Source organism: Lutra lutra, chromosome 14 (assembly GCF_902655055.1).
Source record: "Lutra lutra chromosome 14, mLutLut1.2, whole genome shotgun sequence".
In the NCBI taxonomy this organism is placed as follows: Eukaryota; Metazoa; Chordata; class Mammalia; order Carnivora; family Mustelidae; genus Lutra; species Lutra lutra.
Window position 1 is genome coordinate 24,487,886 of NC_062291.1, and position 20,841 is coordinate 24,508,726.

The following is a 20,841-nucleotide window of genomic DNA, read 5'->3' on the forward strand; positions in this document are numbered from 1 at the left end:
TAAATTCATACATACTCTTTTTTTTTTTTTAAAGAGACATGGAAAACTTAAGAGACTCTTAACTACAGGAAACAAACTGAGGATTGCTGGAGGGTATGTGGGTTGAGGGCATGGAGTTGTGAGCACTGGTTGTTGTATGCAACTGATAAATCACTAAATTCTCTGAAACTAATAATATAGTATATGTTCATTAAATTGAATTTAAATAAAGAAATTTAAAAAGACTTTTTAAATGACAAAAATGAAAAGCAAGCTGTATACTGGGGGAAAAATTCACATTTATGTATCTAATGACTTGTGTCCAGAATATAAAGAATATAAAGAACTCTTAGAATCTCTTACAATTCAACAACAAAAAATCAATCCAACCCCCCAAAATGGACAAAAATTTGAACAGACACTTCACTGAAGGAAGATATAGGATTAGCTAATTAGCACATGGAAGATGTTCATTTAGTCATTAGAGAAACAGAAATGAAAACTACAATATGATACCACAAGAACCCAATAGAATGGTCATAATCAAAATACTGAAAAAAATGGTAAGGATGGGAAGGAATGGAATATAAAAAGGTACAGCCACTTTGGAAAACAGTTTGGGAGTTTCTTAAAAAGTTAAACATGTACTTAACATAAACCCATTCATTCTAGTCCTAGGTATAGACCAAAGAAAAATGAAAACTGATCTATTCAAAGAATTTTAGTGTATATTTATAAGCAACATCATTCTTAATAGTAAGAAGATAGCAGTACGCATGTATATCAATGAATGAATGAATCAATTTGAATGAACAAATAAAATGTGGTGTATACATGTGGCTTACTATTCAGCAATTATAAAGGAGCTCACTACCAATACATGCAACAGTGTGAATGAATCCTAAAAGCATGCTAAGTGAAAAAGCCACACACAAAATGCTACATATTTTATGATCCCATTTGCACAAAATTTCTGGAAAAGGAGACTCGGTACAGAAAGAAAGCATATCAGGGGTTGCTTAAGGTTGGTCATGGGAGGAATGAGAATTGACTCCAACCAGCTACAAGGAATCTAGATTCTCACGATAGTTGCACATCAATAAATTGATTAAATATCATTGGACCACAGAATAGTTGAATTTTATGGTGGGTAAAGTGAAGCTCTTAAGAAAAATTTGTAGCATCTCACAAGTCCATGTAAATTCATAAGAATTAGTCAAATGAACTTAAAGTGGGCATATGGAAAGAAATTGACTTAAGTTCAAAAAAATTGGATTTGAGGTATTTAGCAAGGATACAGGAAAGAGAAGTAGACATCATTTCAGTGTACGCATTATTGAAGATTTTCTCCTAAATCTTTCAGCCCAAATTATGGAATTAAATAAAATAGAAAATAAAATGATATAAAAATAGGTAAATAGAAAAAAAATGATATAAGCGGGTTATAATTAAGAAGCCAAACAAGTGAACATCTTTTATGGCACATTAAATTTATTTTTCATGATTGTCTTTTTGAATTTAAAGGGGAAAGCTCTGCCTCAGTGTGAGTTTGTCCTTTGAAGAGACAGATATTTGTTGTGTCAATTGTTACAGTATAGATGAGACCAGTGACAAAATTATGAGTCAGAAGATGAGTTTTAAGAGGGAGAAAAAATTCTAGGTTCTTTCTTGGCCTCGACTTTGGAGTGATGGAGGCATGTGGGAGTGGAGACTACATATACACTGACACAATGCAGTTATATTAAAAATAAAATGACTTCAGTCTGAGACCACGAAGACTGAAAAGAAATTTTAAAACAATAACCATGGTGGTGTGCTTTATTTGATCCCTTCTCAGGATATAATGCAAGTTTGAAATAAGAAAAAAAGATTTTTTGAAACATATGATTAATTTGTATGTGGCAGAAGAAACTGCTGAATTGAAATCACCTATGTTGGGAGAGGACAGTGTGTCCAGAATTTCTCTCACCACTTACCATTTGCTCCCAGTCTCCACCTAGCACATTGCCTGGTACATACTAGATAATCAATCTGCAGCTGATGAATTAATGAATGCCTCATTATTTTCAAAGATTGTTTTTTCTGGGAAATTAAGATTTTATTGATTAACTTATTGAATATTTAACATCTATTGGCAAATACTGATCTATAAAATGCATGTTGGTGTTATTTGTGGATGGGCCTAATAAACAGACCATTTAAGTAGCAAGTTTGGCATTTCTCACATTTATATTACCAGCTCCACAAAGCATATCCCTCCTGAATACTCCATATCCTACCGCATATCCCTCTCATCTCCCTAGATATTAAGCACATATGTGTTTATTTCGATATAGGTATAGCTAGTCATATTTATTGTTTTATGTCCTTGTCACTGTGCCTGTAGTTATTTATTGTTTTTATGTTCTTGGTTATGGTTTCTTCATGTTTTTCTTGTAACTCCATTGTATTACGACTGTTTTAAAGTATCTGAGAATTTGTTATACAATGTACAGCACTGACCAAATATAAGGTATTAAAGTTACAAAATTGACATCAATATTTTGAGGACAACAGATCAACTTAATTTGTATTCTTTTTAAAATTCTATGTCTACTTAATAAAGTGTAAGAAAAATTAGTGTAACTGAAACAGGAAATGATCATGTAAAGGTAACCGCTGGTTACAGATATACTTTCTGTTATAATTGGGATATTAAGTTTACTCAGTAAGTTAGTATATTTTACTCAGCTTTATGTTTCATTATTTGAGAAACACAGCATAAAGTAAACTGTAGCATTAAAAGCCAGCTTCATTGCAATTTATTTTTATAGCATAGTGCAAAACAACCCAAGCTGAAAGTACATTCAGGCAGTGAGACTTAAATCCCTAAAGGTAAGAAAGTGGTTCCATAAACAGATGTGATCATGGATTCTGAGTTTATTTGCTTGTGGCAAAAATAAAAGTACCAACTCAATAAGTTTTAATTTATAGGCATCTACACCAGAAGGCCTTTAGGCACTTTGAACAAAACTGACTAAAAATAAAATTTAGTAAAATAAACCTAATCTGCCCCATTCTCCATTCACACCAGGGAATATAAATTCCCAGCTAGGTAGAGAGGAGAGATTTCTCTGTCTTTTCTAGGTGCTTTCCTGGAATTGTAGCTATGCTATGCTCTAGAAGAGAATTTTATTTTATTTTTTTTAAGATTTATTTATTTATTTATTTATTTATTTATTTATTTATTTATTTGACAGAGATTACAAGTAGGCAGAGAGGCAGGCAGAGGGAGAGAGAGGAGAAAGCAGGCTCCCTGCTGAGCAGAGAGCCCATTGCGGGGCTCGATCCCAGGACTCTGGGATCATGACCTGAGCCGAAGGCAGAGGCTTTAACCCACTGAGCCACCCAGGCACCCCTAGAAGAGAATTTTATGATTGGCTGCATTTCAGGACACTTGAGAACATGAGAGAGGAACTACGGATGATCATTCCACCTCCTGAAGGTTTTCTAATAACCATGGCCCCACCTAACACATGGTCACGCAGAAGTATAGAGCTTTTCTGTTCTCACCCAAAGGAAATATTACTTGCCCTTTTTCTTCAGCAGGAAGTTCAAATATATATATATATATACACACACACACACACACACACACACACACACACACACATACATACACTGGCTGGTACCTAATATGTATCTGAACATTTGGAAATTCTATGATTCTATCATTGGACATATAATAGACTGAAAATCCTTATTTGTGTAGAATATAAATAGACAAGTATGGGGGTCCTGACCTTGTAGGCCTGCTTACCTCACGTTTTGTTCTTCCAGGGTCTCACTTGTGAATTCCAGTATGTCAGCAGCTGTCCCCACAAACATAAGGAGAAGTTGAGAGAGTTGGTCCCGAGTGATCCCTCCTCCAATGGGTAGAAGCCATCTTCCAATTATGAGCATTAACAAGAATGTCTGATGGAGTCCCAAAGTCCAAACTTTCTCACATACTGTAGATAAGTTATTTACAAAAACCTGGGCCTGTGTAACAAAAATGTCATACAGGGAGAAGACTATGAGCTACCACCTTGGAGAGATATGCCTTCTTCACCATGGCTTTCAATCAAGAGTTAGCTTTTGTGGAAGGTCATTTTCAGAAAAATGATTCCTCACTTACTAAAGAAAATAAAACTCCTTTCAACTGGACATTCTGGGGGGAAAAAGAGGCTAAGATGGTCCATAAAAAGGGGCAGCCTTATAACAAGAAATAATTTAAACCTCATACTTGTATTGTAACATTTGATACTTAAAGAGCCAATTTGATATGTTTTAAGGTCATTTCTTGTTTTACTCTTCTCCATAACAAAGTATTGCACACAGAAAAACTGTTTAAATACCATATTAAAATCACACACAAAAAAAATCCTCTATTTTTCTTTCAGGGTTTTCAAGTCTGAGTTTACTAATCTGGGAATATTTTAACATAGTAGAGGTATCTTGTTTTTTATTGGTTTAGAGCACTACTACATCAAATAAGAAAATGCATAATAATGTTTATTCATTACCTAAATGCAAAGAAAGAGATTAACTGTAGTTATTATTTTTATTCTGAATATTTAGCATACTATTGAAAAATCCATAAGCTAGCAACCAAATTTTATTCTGCCCTTAGTCTTGAATTCAGAGAAAAATTTATATCCCTTTCATGGATTCTGAATGATATCTCTTGCCCATTTAATTTCCAAATAAGTTTTAAAATATATTATTGACCCTAAAGTCTATAACCTTTTTTAAAGATTTTATTTATTTATTTATTTGACAGAGAGAGATCACAAGTAGGCAGGGAGGCAGGCAGAGAGAGGCGGGGAAGCAGGCTCCCTGCCAAGCACAGAGCTCCATGCAGGACTCGATCCTAGGACCCTGAGATCATGACCTGAGCCGAAGGCAGAGGCTTAACCTACTGAGTCACCGAGGTGCCCCTAAAGTCTATAATCTTTTAAAGACTATGGGATTGTATGTCTCCAGTGGCTTGGATAGTTGATTCCAACTGATTTATACAAGTAACTTAGCTATGTCTGTGCAAAACCTATTTATTACCCCTATTGATGACTTACTGATGTTGAGTATAGAGGTAGAGGGAGGATAAAGGACAAGGCAGGATGCTAACCTGATTGAAGCCATGTGTGAAGATCAATGATTTTTCATTTACACAGTGTTTCATGTTTTTTTCTATTGGACTTCACATATATCCTACTTGATTCTCACAGGATGCATACGAGGCAGGGTGAATATTAATATTTTCAATTAGATGAACAACTGAGATACAGAGTGATTAAGTGACTTGTTCAAAGTGATATCAGTCAGCTGTGATTGGAGCTTGAATTAGAATCCGAAGCTAATTCAATTAAATCTCTTAGAATCAATAATCTATCGTATTGTTGAAAATGTGACTTATTGGTAGGGAGGGGTCTGGGCCTTGAGTCTCTCCCATATACCATTTTATAATAGGCCATGGTTAGTTTGACAAATATCAGGCAAGTGAAGAACAAAAAACTGATTCATTTTGGCTGGAAATCTTCCCTATTTTGTTAATATATACTCTTAAAAATATATAGGCGAGGTCTCAAACTTTTAAGTATATCATTCACTCACAAATAATATGTATCTCACCTTGTGCATGTAATATCTGACCTGTTAAAGGCTACTTAATGCTGCAAGTTAAATATATCTATTAACATATATATGATATATGTGACTATTATGTATATTAAATATGTTTAATAAATAAAAATACAATTATTTCATAAATTCCTGAGCCAAACGATTAAAAAACTGACAAATTTCCTTAGGGAAGAATGAGCTGAAAGGTGTAGAGCATGTTATCCTCTGAATGAAAGGTGATTTCCTAGATCCTTTAAAATACAGTCAAAAATCTCTCACCGTCCTAATAAGATCATCTGCTCCATTGTCTTGGTCACTTGATATCAGAGTTTGATTGAAGTTTTCTTTGCTACTGGAATTTTGTGATGTTCCTTCAGATTGGCTACTGCAATACTAAGAATTTGGTACAAAGCCAATATGTTAAAAGAAAAACACAATATGTAGAATTTAAAATGGTTTCAATTATCTAAGAGATTATGAGTAGATATGTGTATTTACACACTATGTGCAAATATTTCCAAAATTCAGGTTATAGTCTTAAAATAGAAAACCACTTTTTAATTAATATGAGATGAAAATCAACTATACACGTTTTACTTTCCCACAAGTCTATGAGGATGTAGTCTCTAAGTTCATTGTACAGAGCTGCAGAATTTTTTAAGTTCTTATTTTAATTTCAGTTAGTACACATAGAGTATTATATTAGTTTCAGGTTACAATATAGTGACTCAACAATTCCATACATCACTTGGTGGTCATCATAACAAGTCACTGCTTAATCTCTGTCACCAGTTTCCCCCATTCCCCCACCCACCTCCACTCTGGTGAATATCAGTTTGTTCTCTATAGTTTGTTTCTTCATTTGTCTTTCATTTTTTCCCTTTGATTGCTTGTTTTCTTTCTTAAACTCCATGAGTGAAATCAATGGTATTTTTCTTTCTCTGAATAATTTATGTAACTTAACGTTATATTCTCTAGTTCCATCCATGTCCTTGAAAATGGCAAATGGCAAGACTTCATGCTTTTTTGTGGCTGAGTATATATATACTTAGTATATATATATGAGAAGCAGCCCAAAGCATCCACTGACAGAACAACAGATAAACATATATATATGCAATATGCATGCCACATCTTCTTTATCTGTTCTTTTTTCTTTTTAATTTTGTTTATTTATTTGACAGATAGAAATCACAAGCAGGCAGAGAGGCAGGCAGAGAGAGGAGGAAGCAGACTCCCCGTGGAGCAGAGAGCCCCATGCGGGGCTCGATCCCAGGACCCTGAGATCATGACCTGAGCTGAAGGCAGCGGCTTAACCCACTGAGCCACCCAGGCGCCCCTTTATCTGTTCTTCTGTCAGTGGATGCTTTGGGCTGCTTCCCTATCTTGGCTATTGTAAATAACACTGCTATAAATAGAGGGGTGTATGTATCCCTTTGAATTAGTGTTTTTTAAATTCTTTGGGTAAATACTCAGTAGTGCAATTGCTGGATCATAAGGTAGATCTATTTCTAACTTTCTGAGGAGGCTCCATACTGCTTTTTACATTGGCTGTACCAGTTTGCATTCCCATCAACAATGCACAGCGGTTCCTTTCTCTCCACATCCTCACCAACACCCGTTGTTTCTTGTGTTGTTGATTTTAGCCCTTCTGATAGGTGTGAGGTGATACCTCATTGTAGTTTTGATCTGTAATCCCCTGATGGCAAGTGATGATGAACATCTTTTCATAGATCTATTGGCTATCTGGATGTCTTTTTTGGAGAAATGTCTGTTTATGTCTTATACCCATTTCTTTTTCCATATTCACATAACTTTTATTATAGTACATTATTTAACTGTTCTATTTTATTATTAGCTATTGTTAATCTCTTGCTATGCTTAATTTATAAATTAAACTTTATCATAAGTATAGACATATAGGAAAAAACAGTGTATATTGACTTTGATACTATACACATCTTTAGGCATCCACTGGGGAAACTTAGAACTTATCCCTCATGGATAATTGGGGGCAATGTATTTCTTCAGCTGAGAATTAAGAACTATGGGTATATCATTCACTTTATTTATGCTATCCAATGTATTTTTATTTATTTCTCTATCTATCTATCCATCTGTCTATCTATCATCTATCTATCATCTTAGATAGCTTATGTGAGCAGAGTGGGGAAGGGGCACTGGGAGAGGAAGAGGGAATCCTAAGCAGGCTCCAGGAGGCTCAGCATGGAGTCTGACGTGGGGCTTGATCTCAAGACCCTGAGATCATTCACTGAGCCAAAATCAAGAGTCGATCACTTAACTGACTGAGCCACCTAGGCACCCCGATCCAATGCATTTTAAAGCAGTTATCTAAATGTGCAGTCACTGAATTCCTCTTAACTTTCATAGTTAGTACTTAATGACTGCATTTGGACTGTACTCTGAGGCTTTGTTTCCAATGATTGACTACAGATTATAATGAATAAGACATTTAGGTCTGGTGCTAAAATACGTGCCATTTAGGATTCCTTCTTAAAATGCAAATGAAATTGTCCTGTCATTTTGCTATCCATTTTTTTAAATTGGAATATTTGTTTTTTGGGTATTGAATTTTCTAAGTTCTTCATATATTTTGGATACTAACCCTTTAACAGATATGTCATTTGCAAATATCTCCTTCCATTCCATACACTGGCTTTTTTTTTTTTTTAAAGATTTTATTTATTTATTTGTTAGAGAGAGAGAGAGAGAGCATGAGCACAGGCAGACAGAGTGGTAGGCAGAGGCAGAGGGAGAAGCAGGCTCCCCACTGAGCAAGAAGCCCGATGTGGGACTCGATCCCAGGACGCTGGGATCATGACCTGAGCCGAAGGCAGTTGCTTAACCAACTGAGCCACCCAGGCGTCCCCATACACTGGCTTTTAAGTTTATTGATTGTATCCTTCACTGTGCAGACCTTTTTATTTTGATGTAATCCCAATAGTTTATTTTTGTTTCTGTTTCTGTTTCCCTTGCCTTAGGAGACATAACTAGAAAAAGTTGCTATGGCTGATGTCAAAGAATTTAGTGTCTGTTGTAGGATTTAATGGTTTCAGGTCTCATATTTAGGTCTTTACTCCATTTCGAATTTGTTTTTGTGTATGATGTGAGAAAGTGGTCCAGTTTCCTCCTTCTGTAAATTACTGTTCAGTTTTCCCAACACCAGGTGTTGAAGAGACTGCTTTTTCCTATTGGATATTATTTCCTGTTTTGTTGAAGATTAACTGATGATATAATTATGGGTTTACTTACGGGTTTTCTATTCTGTTCTATTGATCTATGTATCCTGTTTTGTTCCAGTAACATACTGTTCTGATTACTACAGTTCTGTAATATAACATGAAGTCTGGAATTGTAATGCCTCCAGCTTTACTTTCCTTTTTCAAGATTGCTTAGCCTATTCAGAGTCTTTGGTTCCATGCAAATTTTAGGATTGTTGGTTTTGGTTCTGTGAAAAATGCTGTTGGTATTTGAGAGCTGTACAATTCAGAGTAATAACTGGGGTTTGTTTTTTGAAACCTGGATCAGTTGTAGAACAAACAAATCAATAATGACAACATGAAAACATGTATGATCTGGTCAGAACATCCATTCTAAGAGTTTATTTCTTGTCCAGAAGGATATTTATCTAAAATAACATTTGTTTAAGCAGGTAATCCAATTATTTTCAATCTTGCCTGTTAAACACTGAGACAACCAAAAAAATTAACATGTTCCTCTATTAAAATATGTATTTTAGTGTCAGTTTGGAGGTCAACTTAGGTTTATGGAAACTTTGACAAAGACCCAAACTTGATGTTTTTCCCTTTTTGTTCCTTCATTTTGCATGTCAATTTCTACAAGTTAACTGTGCATGATTTTTATCCAGATGCTAGGAATCTGAGGTAGAGAAAAAATATGTAAGAGAGAAAAAGAGTGTACTTGAAAATATAAGTGTAGCTAATGATTATTTCACAAATTTTAAAAAAAAGTTTAAAAAAAAGTTGATTTTTTTCAAACACCTGCAAGGCTAATGTACTTTTGAAACACACGCATACATATACACACATCACTACCATCATCATCACCACCGCATAACCACACTCACATATTTGGACTTAGAAAGTATTTTTTTTAAATGCTAATGCTGTAAGAAGTGTATTTTTCTTAATTAGTCTAGATACTACATCAATCAATCTATAAGCTACTTAAAAAAATAAAAGAAAGTCTGTCAAGAAGCTATTTTTTTCTACTCCCCATCAAAACAACTAGTGTTATGGGTGAAATGACAGGAATACTTAGGAAAGATGGCCATGTGCCATATCCCTAGGAGCAAAAATCTAGCTGTTTGCACACTTTTATTTTCTGTGCAGGTAAGACTCCATGGAAAGATAATGAAGATAAAAAATTAAATCTTTGAACCAAGAAACAAATCCTCATTGCAGAGTAGCTTTGTGAGAATCAAAAGGGCAGAGGAAATAATTTTGACCACTTTATTCCATAGGCATGAAATCTATTTATTAAAGTGGTGACCTTGATTTTTTTTTTCATCCTTAGCACCAAAATCCATAGACATCTGATTATTACCAAAAAACAAAACAAAACAAAACAAAACAAAACTTCATCTGCCCTGTAGTGGCCAATAGCTTGTAGTCCATATTATGATATTGCAACCTGAGTCCCATTCTATTCTTGTAATTCTACTTGTTACAAATTGATGAAATTTTTCCTTTAAGTGACAGCAGCTTGGGACTGCAAAGATCAACTGGTTTGATTCCTACAACCTAACCTGGCTTGTATTGTTTTTATGGTAATATTATTTCCATTTAGCATTGTATAGGTGAGTTCATTTAGATGATATGGGTACAAACAAGCCACTTTTTCATGGGTCTTAAAAACTCTTATTGCTTCAAGAATATTCCTTTGGGTCAAACCAGACCCTAACCCCATCAAGACCAGAAAGTTTCCACTGCTTTAATTCTGCCACTTCATAAATAGACCTAAGAATTATGGTCATAACTGTTGTCATAATCATGTTGTTTCTAGTCATGTGGACCTAAGCAGATGCAGAAATGAAGGTACAGAACTGATCACCTCGTAGGAATGTCTTCATGAGATAGGTCAGGATGTTTTCTTAATGCCAAGACATAGGTTAGAATGTTTAGGATGTAGAATACATGGAAAATGTGAAAAGAAATTAAATCACTAATCTGTCATGAAAAAAATCAGGTAATTTTGATAACTCCTCTAAAACATAGAACATAAAACTGAGAAAAGCAGTGTGGTTTAACAGAGTGGGTGTTAAGACCTAGGTGCTAAGCCCCAGGACTGTTATTGATTAGCTGTGTGACCTTGAGAAAATTACTTAACGTTTCTGTCTCGGCGTCCTCCTCTGTAAAGTAGAAATATATATAACATGCCTAACTCATGGAGTTGATGAGTTCATGAAGGAGAAAATGCATTTGAAAATACTTTGAAAGAAAGGACTACATAAAGAAAAGTGGTTATTATCACAACCAAATTTTTTTAAATGAACGGACTAAGAGAATTGCTGCACCTTCCTTTATTCTGCCATTTTTCATTTCTTTAAATGCAATTCCAATACTGTTTTGTCTCCCTTACGCTTACTTTTTTCTACTTCCATCTCTGCCCACCCTGCCCAATTCAATCTTTGGGCATTCATTTTAATTCTTAGTGTCAAAATGAGTCAAATCCATTACTACTAAAGGTCCAATTTCTTTTGTAGTATGAAAATTAGAGAGGTACTGCCTGGGGCTCAAAAATCTTTTTTTATTAAAAAGAAAGCTTTTGGTTGCATGCTATTTGTTGTAATGGGATTTGACCTGTATATCAATTAACTGTGCAACGCATTTATATTATAAAAGCATTTGGGGAAATGAATTGTTATTGTGGATGATAGTCATGTTATAGAATTGGATGTGAAAGAAAGAAATGATTCAAATCACCAAAGCTTATTTCCATCCCCCTGAAAGTAGTAAGTAGTAAGGAAATTGAAACAGTCCCCTAACTCCTTATGGTATGGTTTTTAAAAACCATGATAACTTGAACCAGCCAATCTAGTGCTACAAAAATATTTTGCTACAGTCATAGAGATAGCCTCTGACTTTAATATTTTTAAACAGGGGATTTAAAGCAGATAAATGTTTTCCTCATGCTTATTTTATTGGTATGTGCTTGTGGAATTCTTCAGAAATAGTCCACAGAGCTAAATTCCCCTGTGTGTGCCTAAAATTTGGAGCAAGCATTTTCCAGACAAGGTTTGGATATCTGAAACATACATCAGAGGCTTAACTTTACTATAAAATGACCAACTGCAGCAAAGAAATCTGTATAGGGGCAAATTCTTATCTTGAATAATGCATTATATCAGTGAGAGTACTATAATAATATCATAACTACAGCTTATCTATAACATAGCCCTATAACCTGACCCAGACGATGTGAAGTCCAGGCTGGCATCTGCTGGAGTCTGCCTTTTGCAGTGTGGTACAGGAGCATTAATAGCAATAGATTGTGAATCTAATCCAGATCCTGATACCTGGGGCTGCCCATCTGAGAAGCAACTCACTTAAAAATCAGTAGCTCTTTCTCTCTGTATAGATTAGGGACTCTCATTGGAAGCCATTGTTTATTTTTTAAGTCAGTCCTTATACATGTAGCACACCTCTCCCAATGGTAGATCTCATACTCCTCTTTTTAACTCTTCTTATCTGGCTCCAGAGTAGAATACCTATTTCACTAAAACAGCTCATGGGACCCTCAAAAAGGAATCTTTTGTAATCTGTAAGGCCTGTATTTTAAGACAGACTGTTTTTAGTAGCCCCTCCAAGTTTCATTGCATTTACATAGCAGAGTCTAGACAATGGGGTTTCTTTTTAATTTCTGCTACTTTTATTTTATAGGATGCTAGATTATTGAGCTCTGCCCATTTTCAGTACAATACAGGAATTCATTGAATCTGCGAAGTTTAAAACCAAATTTTTACACACAACCCTCCCATACCCCATGTAAAAAACTCTAGCATATTTGAGGTCAGGAGTGCTTAAGAACAAGATCTTTAACGTAAGTTGTTAGTTAATGATATAATCTTAACTCTTTCCAATTTTAGTATATGTGCTGCCGAAGCGAGCACATAATCTTAACTCTTAACTGTAACATTTTTATTGGCTTTGATAGATCATGAATTCACTTTCTTTTGCTAATGGCCTCTTTTTCAATTCTTGATAACTCCAATTCCTTTGAGAAGTGCATTTCTGAAATAAATTATAGTATGAAAATAGTTTACTGATAAATATCCACTTTCCTACTTTCCAAAGGGACATACCTGGGTCTCATCGTGCATTTCAAGAAGCCATAATGATGGAACAATGCTAATCAGATATAAAAATATGGCTGGTGAAAACCTGTAAAAGAGAGGAAAAAAGTTCGGTTTTTACAAAAAAACCCTCTTTTTTAATTAAAGAGAAACAAATACACATACCCTGATCACATTGAGTTAAACCTTTTTATCTCAAGTGTTTATTTCAATGGGGATAAAAGCATTATGTGATTTCTGCCATATGGATTGTAGAGAAACAAAGTAACTGCAAAAGGCACTAGCAGCTGTCATTCTCACTGAATTTCTAATCCAATTAATAGAAGTTAATTTTAATATGGCTTAATGGGACACTGCCAACTAGTTTCAGGCACAAAACTGGATATTTTGTATTTAACATGTTTTACAATAAGCAAATACAGCAATAGTAAATCTTCTTGGATTTTTTCAAGATTGCAATTTCAAGAAGATTAGCTACATTTTTAAATATTAACCTGGAATTCTGAAAGCTCAAATAGTAACATCCTACTAGAAGACAAAAATCAGATGATAATGAATAGGAATGAACAAAATCAACTGACTTTGTGATATCTGATAAACCTAGTAAAAATTAAAATGCAAAGAAACAACAACAGATGAAGTGCTTGGTATTGTTTTAAAAGGCTATCTATATTCATTATTTGCTGGCTTAAAATTCAGAGGGTAGTCCAAAGAGTGGGATTTATAGTCAAACATATTTAGGTTCAAATACCAGTGGCTCTGTCTGCTTTTTAGTCCACAAAATGGAGACAGTCACTTAATAGTCAGCATACCAATATACCACAGACTGGGTAGCTTAAACATCGGACAGTTATTTTCTCACGGTTCTGGAGGTTGAAAGCATGGTGAGGTCTCCCTTCCTGGTTTATAGACAGCCACCCTCTTGCTGTATCCTGGCCTCACACGGCCTTTCCTCAGGGCATGCACATCACAAGCAGAGAGAGACAGAGATCACTCTCTTCTCCGCTTAAACATTGACCAATCTTATTGGATTAAGATCCTACCCTATGACATCTTTTACCCTTAATAACTTCCTAAAAGCTATATCTCAAAATAGAATCACACTGGGGGTTAGGGCTTCAGCATACAAATTTTTGGGAAACACAGTTTAGTCCAGAGTGGTCCCATTTATCTCACAGAGGTCTTTATTACACTTTCTATAAAGCAGTGCATGGCAGAGGTGGGTATTCCATAATAGAGAACTACTATTAGTATTTTTATAGGACATTATATAATGAAAATATGCCCTTAGAAATTCAAAATAAGATAAAAGTAACATAATTTCCAAATTTATTTCTTAAAATTGCACCTCTATCGTTTTAGATAGGACTATTGCTTTATAGGCCATCTCAAAGAAAAAAATTGTGAGTTAATATAATTTTATTAAAATATTTTAAGTATATGCATGTGATGGTTTAAAATGGTTTGAAAAACAGAAATGTTAATTGCTGAACAAATAGAATTACTTTAGATGAAATGGTATTAAAACCATATTATCATAATCCAGGAGAGAAAAGTGAGCAAACCTAAATGGAAGACAGCATCTAGAATGGGCTTTTTCAAGACTGTTAACAATTTCACTAATAGTGCATTTCAGCTTTTGGAAGCTGAAAGGCTTCCCTCAACGGGAAGCCTGCTTCTCCCTCACCCACTCCCACTTGTGATCCCTCTCTCGTCCTGCGTCTATGTCAAATAAGTAAATAAAATCTTTAAAAAAAAACAAGGAAAATTTATTCCTTGACCTTACATATCAAGGGAAACATCAGGAGAGAGTATTTCCTTTGTGAGATTGAGAAAGGAAATGAATTCCAATTGCAAGGACATTTGGAATATGTAAATGTTTGTTCGGCTATGTCAAATGTTGACTGGATAGCAATTTTGTTGACTTTCTAGGAATTAATTTTGGGATTGACTCCCCTAAAAATATCATAACAATAATATCCAGGGAAACCATGGACTGACCATATAATAACCTTGAAAGAGGTTCAACATGAAACAAACAACCCTTAACATAAGAATGATTTCTATAATTGGAAAAAAAAATACTACCCTATTTCAAGGTATTTCCTCTAACTAGGAATCTAGTTATGTAAAAACAAAAACAAAAACAAATCTAAAAAACAAAAACAACAACAAACTTTAAGATCCGAGATTGTCTACATTACCTGCCACAGAACATCTAAATTCCATAATCGGACATTCAAAGCCTCCGTATTCTAGTTTTTCCACTTCCCATTTCTCTTCCTGCACTACATCCTCAAAACAAAACGTTTTCTACAAAGTTCCCCTCACTTCAATCTGTCTTCATAATCTTTTTCGACAAAAGTGAGAAGGGGGTAGAAAGAAGATATCACGCTGAGAGCCTAGGAATTTACCATATTCAACTTAGTCCGTAGTGTTTCTCCCCATATGTTCCACCCTCCTAACCCTATACCAGAGAGGATTTGCTGGAATTTCGGGAGGCTTCCAGGAAGAGATACTGGTGACGTGGATAGCATGCCTAAGTGATCAACAACAAATCACCATCCAGAGCTTCCTCCTGTCCTTCCTTTCTAACTCCCCTGTAGTCAGCAGTGGTAGTTGTACAGCTGAAATTAAAACAACAAGCCTTATGGAGAAAATAGAAGTCTCTCTTATCTAGGGAAGTAGTAAAACATGTCTAAATATATTTTATTTTTTGGATACGAGGGATACATTTCAGCCACATATAGCATATGTTTTATTTGACCGTTCGTCCCTGTTAAGAACAAAGTGCTCCATGCTCCATCAGCTTGATTAATCTGAGAAGAGAGGTTCTGAAATGACTTTAGAGGAAACGTCCCTCCAAATTATGACTGTCTGTTTTGGAATGCTCTCCTCTTGCCTCTCTAGCCATCAACATCCTACCTGTATTTGAGAGGCATAGTAGGAATTAATCTTAGCTTATATTTCTCTTGTGACCTAACACATTCTCCACTATTTCATGATTATGTGTATATTAGCCTTAGCTTTCCTAATACAGGCTCCTTGAAGGCAGATTCTGTCTTGTTTATATTTATCTCCCTCCCTTTTTTCTTCTCATTCATCTTTTCTTCTTCTCAGTGATGTCAGATGTCTTACTAAGTCTTTAATAAACGCTTATTAAGAAAATGCTTAAATGCTTGAGTGCCTGAATTTATGAATAAAATGGAGGGCATGGAGGGTACTGGCATCTACAAAGACCTTTTTTATTCCCATTTCAGGAGATCCAGTAGCAAGTACACCCCTGGAGTTGTGGCCTGTGAAGAATTACTACACAAACCTAGGAGACCCAGATTTGAATCACCTGTTCCAAGGCACATCTTCCAAGGTAGTGGAAATTTGCTACCTTCCCTATGAGTCAATGTCCTCATCTATAGAACGGAGATAAATATCCAGGTCATAGGATGGTTGCGAGGATGAGAAGAGAGAGTGTGTGTCATGGGCCTGATAGTGTATGGCTCAACACATGTGCATTGCTGCCTTACCTAGGCTCAGCTCTGCAAGTAAACTCATAGCTACATATTCAAGATCTACACCTAAAGAGGACCAGAGGATACCAGGTTAGAAGGCTGTTTCTTCAAATAACTCACAATCAATCCTATTGTCAAACTATAATTCCCCAAATGAAACCTGTTTAAGACCTCTTGAATCAGAGGAAATTGTTTGCACTGCTAAAGACATCATTATCCTTAACTCCACATTTGATGTTAAGGCAAATCCTGTCATCCAGTCATGGTTTACACAGGTCATTTGCCCATAATGGCCTACAGAATGCTGCACAGTCAGGGCCCTGCCTACTTCTTGGGCTTTGTCGCTTGCCATTTTTCTTCACTGTGCTCCCATAACATTGTTTTTCATTCAGTTCTGGAGAAAACCTACATACCTTCCTAACTCAGGACTTCACACATGTATTTCTCTATTGAAACATCTCTTTCCCCCCACTCTTCACCTGATTATTTCCTTCTCATAGTTCATGTCAGATGTATGAGACCCTGTGGAAGAACTTTCCTGGTCCTCCAGTCTAAATTAGATCTCCTTGTTATACTTGTCCTATAGCATTCTTCATTTTTACCCTGTAGATCTTCGAAATTTATAATTATATATGTGCACATGTGTGAGTGTTCGCTGGCACTTAACTGTCTCCCAGCAACTGTAAGTAGTATAAGTGCAAAAGTTGTGTGTTCATCCTTATATCCTCAGTGCCTCCCACAGTACTTGGCTGTGTGTTCTCCACAAATATTTGTTGACATGGTAAGGTCCTGGTTGATTTAAAATTTCTATTTTCTTGACACTCTGTTGCTTGTTTGACTAGAAACCTCTTCCTGATATATCACATTAGTTGATTCTTATCAAAAGTTTTTCGAGGGAAACTAATTATTCTGTTCTTACATGAATTTAATATTGTTTTGCTATTATGAAAGATTTAATATTCCATGGTGACATTCTAGCCATTACTTATTAGTTGGAATGTTTGCCATATTCTTGACCATGTGTTGTCTGTGCAATTCAGTTTCAGAACCTGAAACTGAGACTCTGAGTTTCATTCAGATTCAGGAGAATCTGAACTCTAAAAATTAAAAACTATGCCTGATCCTACCTTTCTCTGTGTAATTAATCAGATTGCATGCCTTTTCTTAGCAGCTACAAAATAATTTTACTCCAGACTTTATGTCAACAGCATCAGAAGTAAGTCAATGCCAAGCATTTTGTATAAAGTATAAAGCCATAGAGGGGGCTAGCCAATCCAGAAATAAATTAGGTTTCTGGATACTTGTTTATGAAAATAAGATATGCCATTTATTCATAAGCTAACAAAAACTGATAAACATGATAAATTCATAAGACACGTCCAAGTGGGAAATTTTTAGAAAATGTGTAACACCTTAGTACTAATCAGCTATATGGCCTTAGAGGCTCAAATATGCTACGATACAAATTACCACTATCCTGTCAGAAGACAAAAGGTTCCCAACATTAATAGTTTCATGATAAATTTTGTTGCTTAGTTTTGTTTTGTTTTTTTTTTTTCAAATTAAAACCTTTCAAAAGATACTCTTTCTTTCCAAGACGCTTGGTGTTTTTGTTTTGTTATTCATTTATTTATAAAGTTTTTAAAATACTGTATTTATTTATTTGATAGAGAGAGTGCACACACACACAAAGAGCTATAGACAGAGAGAGGGAGAAGCAGTCTCCCCACTGAGCGGAGAGCCTGATGAAGGACTTGATGCCAGGACTCTGAGATCATAACCTGAGCCAAAGGCAGGTGCTTAAACAACTGAGCCGCCCAGGCACCTCTTGTTTTGGTTTTTAAACCACAGCCCTTATCCAACCCACCAGTTTTCTCTAAAGTACATGGCAGGAGCACCTCTTAAAGGATTTTTTTTATCCATTTGTTTATGTACTCATTTGTTTACTAATCAAATGTGTTAAAGGTCTTGCTACCTGCTAGACACTGCCCTGAGCTCTTAAAGAGCTATCCTCATTTTTTTTGTTTGTTTCATCCAAAAATAAAATATTATTAATCATACAAAGTTGTCATTTCGACAAATTACAGTGTTCTTCACAAAATGATTATGTCATGACATTTAGCAGTTTAGCCCTACAACGCATCTTATTTACTTTAGCTCATCATTAGTCTAAAGTTAGGGTTCCATTTTCTTTTTTCAAAAAATGACAGTTACCATTTTCTTATTGGGAAGTAACCTTTGTTCCTTTTAGAAACGTATTATAATATATATCAGCAAATAGAAAAATTAACCATAATATCCCCACTACCCTGTATGGCTTTTCTCTCTGCAAACAGTGAGGATTCTAGTCTTCTAACCATATGCATAGATCTGAAAATAGATAATATTTAAGAGAAACAAAAATACGGTTCCAAGATTACTTCGGTGTGGATCACGATTTTATTTGCACTTCATTCCTCAGTATTTCCTAAGCTAGAAAGGGAGACTGGAGTTGTAAGGATACTAGACCCAAGTTTCACAGTCTCATATTAAACTGCCTTGAGTGTCCTCAATAAAATTTCCAGAGCACTTTATAATAATAGGCCTATTTTCATGGAATCAAGAAACTAGGTCAAGATACCCTTTCATGAGCCCCCAAACGGTGTCTAACTGTTTAAGGATTGTCTGTCCTCCTTTCACACAGACTACTTTGTCTAAGTGGGCCTTAACATCCACGATTTCCATCTGGGCTGTTCAGCAGCGGCTTGGTGTCCGTCCACGCTGGGAAGAGCAGCCAGCATGACAGCCTCCACACACAGCTGAAGGTAGTCTTGCAGAACACAGAACCCTGCACACCTGGGAAGACACGGATCCAACCCCAGATATCCCCCATCTGTCTTCTTAAGCAGCTCAGCCTCCCACAGCCTTTGCCTGTGTCTGCCCTGTTAGGCAGGGGAGGAGGCCACACCAACGGGCCGTAAGCTCATGAGAACTCCCTCCGAAAGGAAAACTGAGTAAGGGTTGATCATGATTTAATTGGTACCCAAATCAGATGATTGGTTTGTGTTCTCCGTGGTCTTCTGGGAGAACAGGTAAAGTACAAGATCACAGGAGACTGGAGGAATTTCATGTGGGCTGGGAATGTCCCTTCTTTATGCTGTGAAAGCCCTTCACAAACGCCCACATTTGGGTTTGCGGAGAGAATACTTCTGGAGGTGAATAGTAGGGCTCTTGGTTGTAATTTTCACTGTTATTGCCAGTTGTTTTTCTAATAAAGTCATACCAAATTATGATATAAACTGGTGGCAAAATTAGTAATAGATACGTCACTTAAAAATTTCCCAAAGTAGGGGCGCCTGGGTGGCCCAGTGGGTTAAAGCTCAGGTCATGATCCCAGGGTCCTGGGATCGAGCCCAGCATTGGGCTCTCTGCACGGCAGATAGCCTGCTTCCCTCTCTCTCTCTGCCTGCTTCTCTGCCTACTTGTGATCTGTCAAATAAATAAGATTAAAAAAAAATTTCCCAAAGTATATTTAAAGCAAGAACAAGTTTTATTAAATTTGAAGCTGCTCACATTCAAAACTCAGCAGTAGGCTTCAGTATGACTAAACAATTTAGAGGAACACAATATGCATCAATTTTAAGTTCTATGTACTATTTGTCTCATAAAATTTCTGAGGCAAAGAAAATCACAACATCTTTTTAAATGAATTGGTTCCAACTAAAACCCTAAGTGCTGCCGTCATGATATCCCCCCAACCTGAAAAACCTTTCTCTCTTTTCTGCACTCTTGTAAAACCCCCAGCTATTACAAAGGCCAGTACATAAATCACTTACCTGAGAAGTTTCCCTTGTCTAACAAGCCTACTGTAATGACTGTATCTTTATTCTGCAAACATTCTTCAGTCTTGGACTTAATTTGTGGAAAATTATTTGGTTCTTCAGGGTGTTGTTTTTTTCCTGTTCTCATATAACTGCATGAATTTTATATTCCTTCAAGAACATCATTATAGCACTTAGTACAATAACTGATTGTTTAATGATTAAGTGAACCTAAGTGCTAATGACTACAGGAATTTTAATGGTCTCTGAGAGGATAAAATGCATGATGGATGTTATTTATGTAATGCTGTAACTCATTTCATTCTATAAAAGACAGTGGTATTTATTTCTGTTCTGTAGAAGAGCTTATTTCTTCACCTTAGGAACAAAAATACAGGCGCTCGAGGATTTTCCCCCTCTTCTGTTTTGTTTTACATCCTGTGTTGGCTTTCCAAGCATGTCTACTTGTGCAAGAGTGTCTCTGAGCCGTGTTCATGTGTAGCCTGGACTCCTCTACATTCCGTTCTAAGCAAAATCATCCCACTGCTCATTTTCAAGTCACCCCAATTTTGAGAAA

The 20,841-nt window shown here is 35.8% G+C and overlaps 1 protein-coding gene across 2 annotated transcripts in view; it reads right to left on the reverse strand.

Moving 5' to 3' along the window:
• TMEM26 (transmembrane protein 26) overlaps positions 1 to 20,841 on the reverse strand; it is a 50,493-nt gene that overhangs the window by 20,014 nt on the left and 9,638 nt on the right. For both annotated transcript variants that reach the window (XM_047703284.1, XM_047703285.1), the window contains 3 exons: positions 12,965 to 13,043; positions 5,899 to 6,012; positions 3,779 to 3,999 (listed from right to left, as the gene is read on the reverse strand). In XM_047703284.1, coding sequence (XP_047559240.1) covers positions 3,779 to 3,999; positions 5,899 to 6,012; positions 12,965 to 13,043 — 414 coding nt within the window. The remainder of the gene's footprint in view (positions 1 to 3,778; positions 4,000 to 5,898; positions 6,013 to 12,964; positions 13,044 to 20,841) is intronic.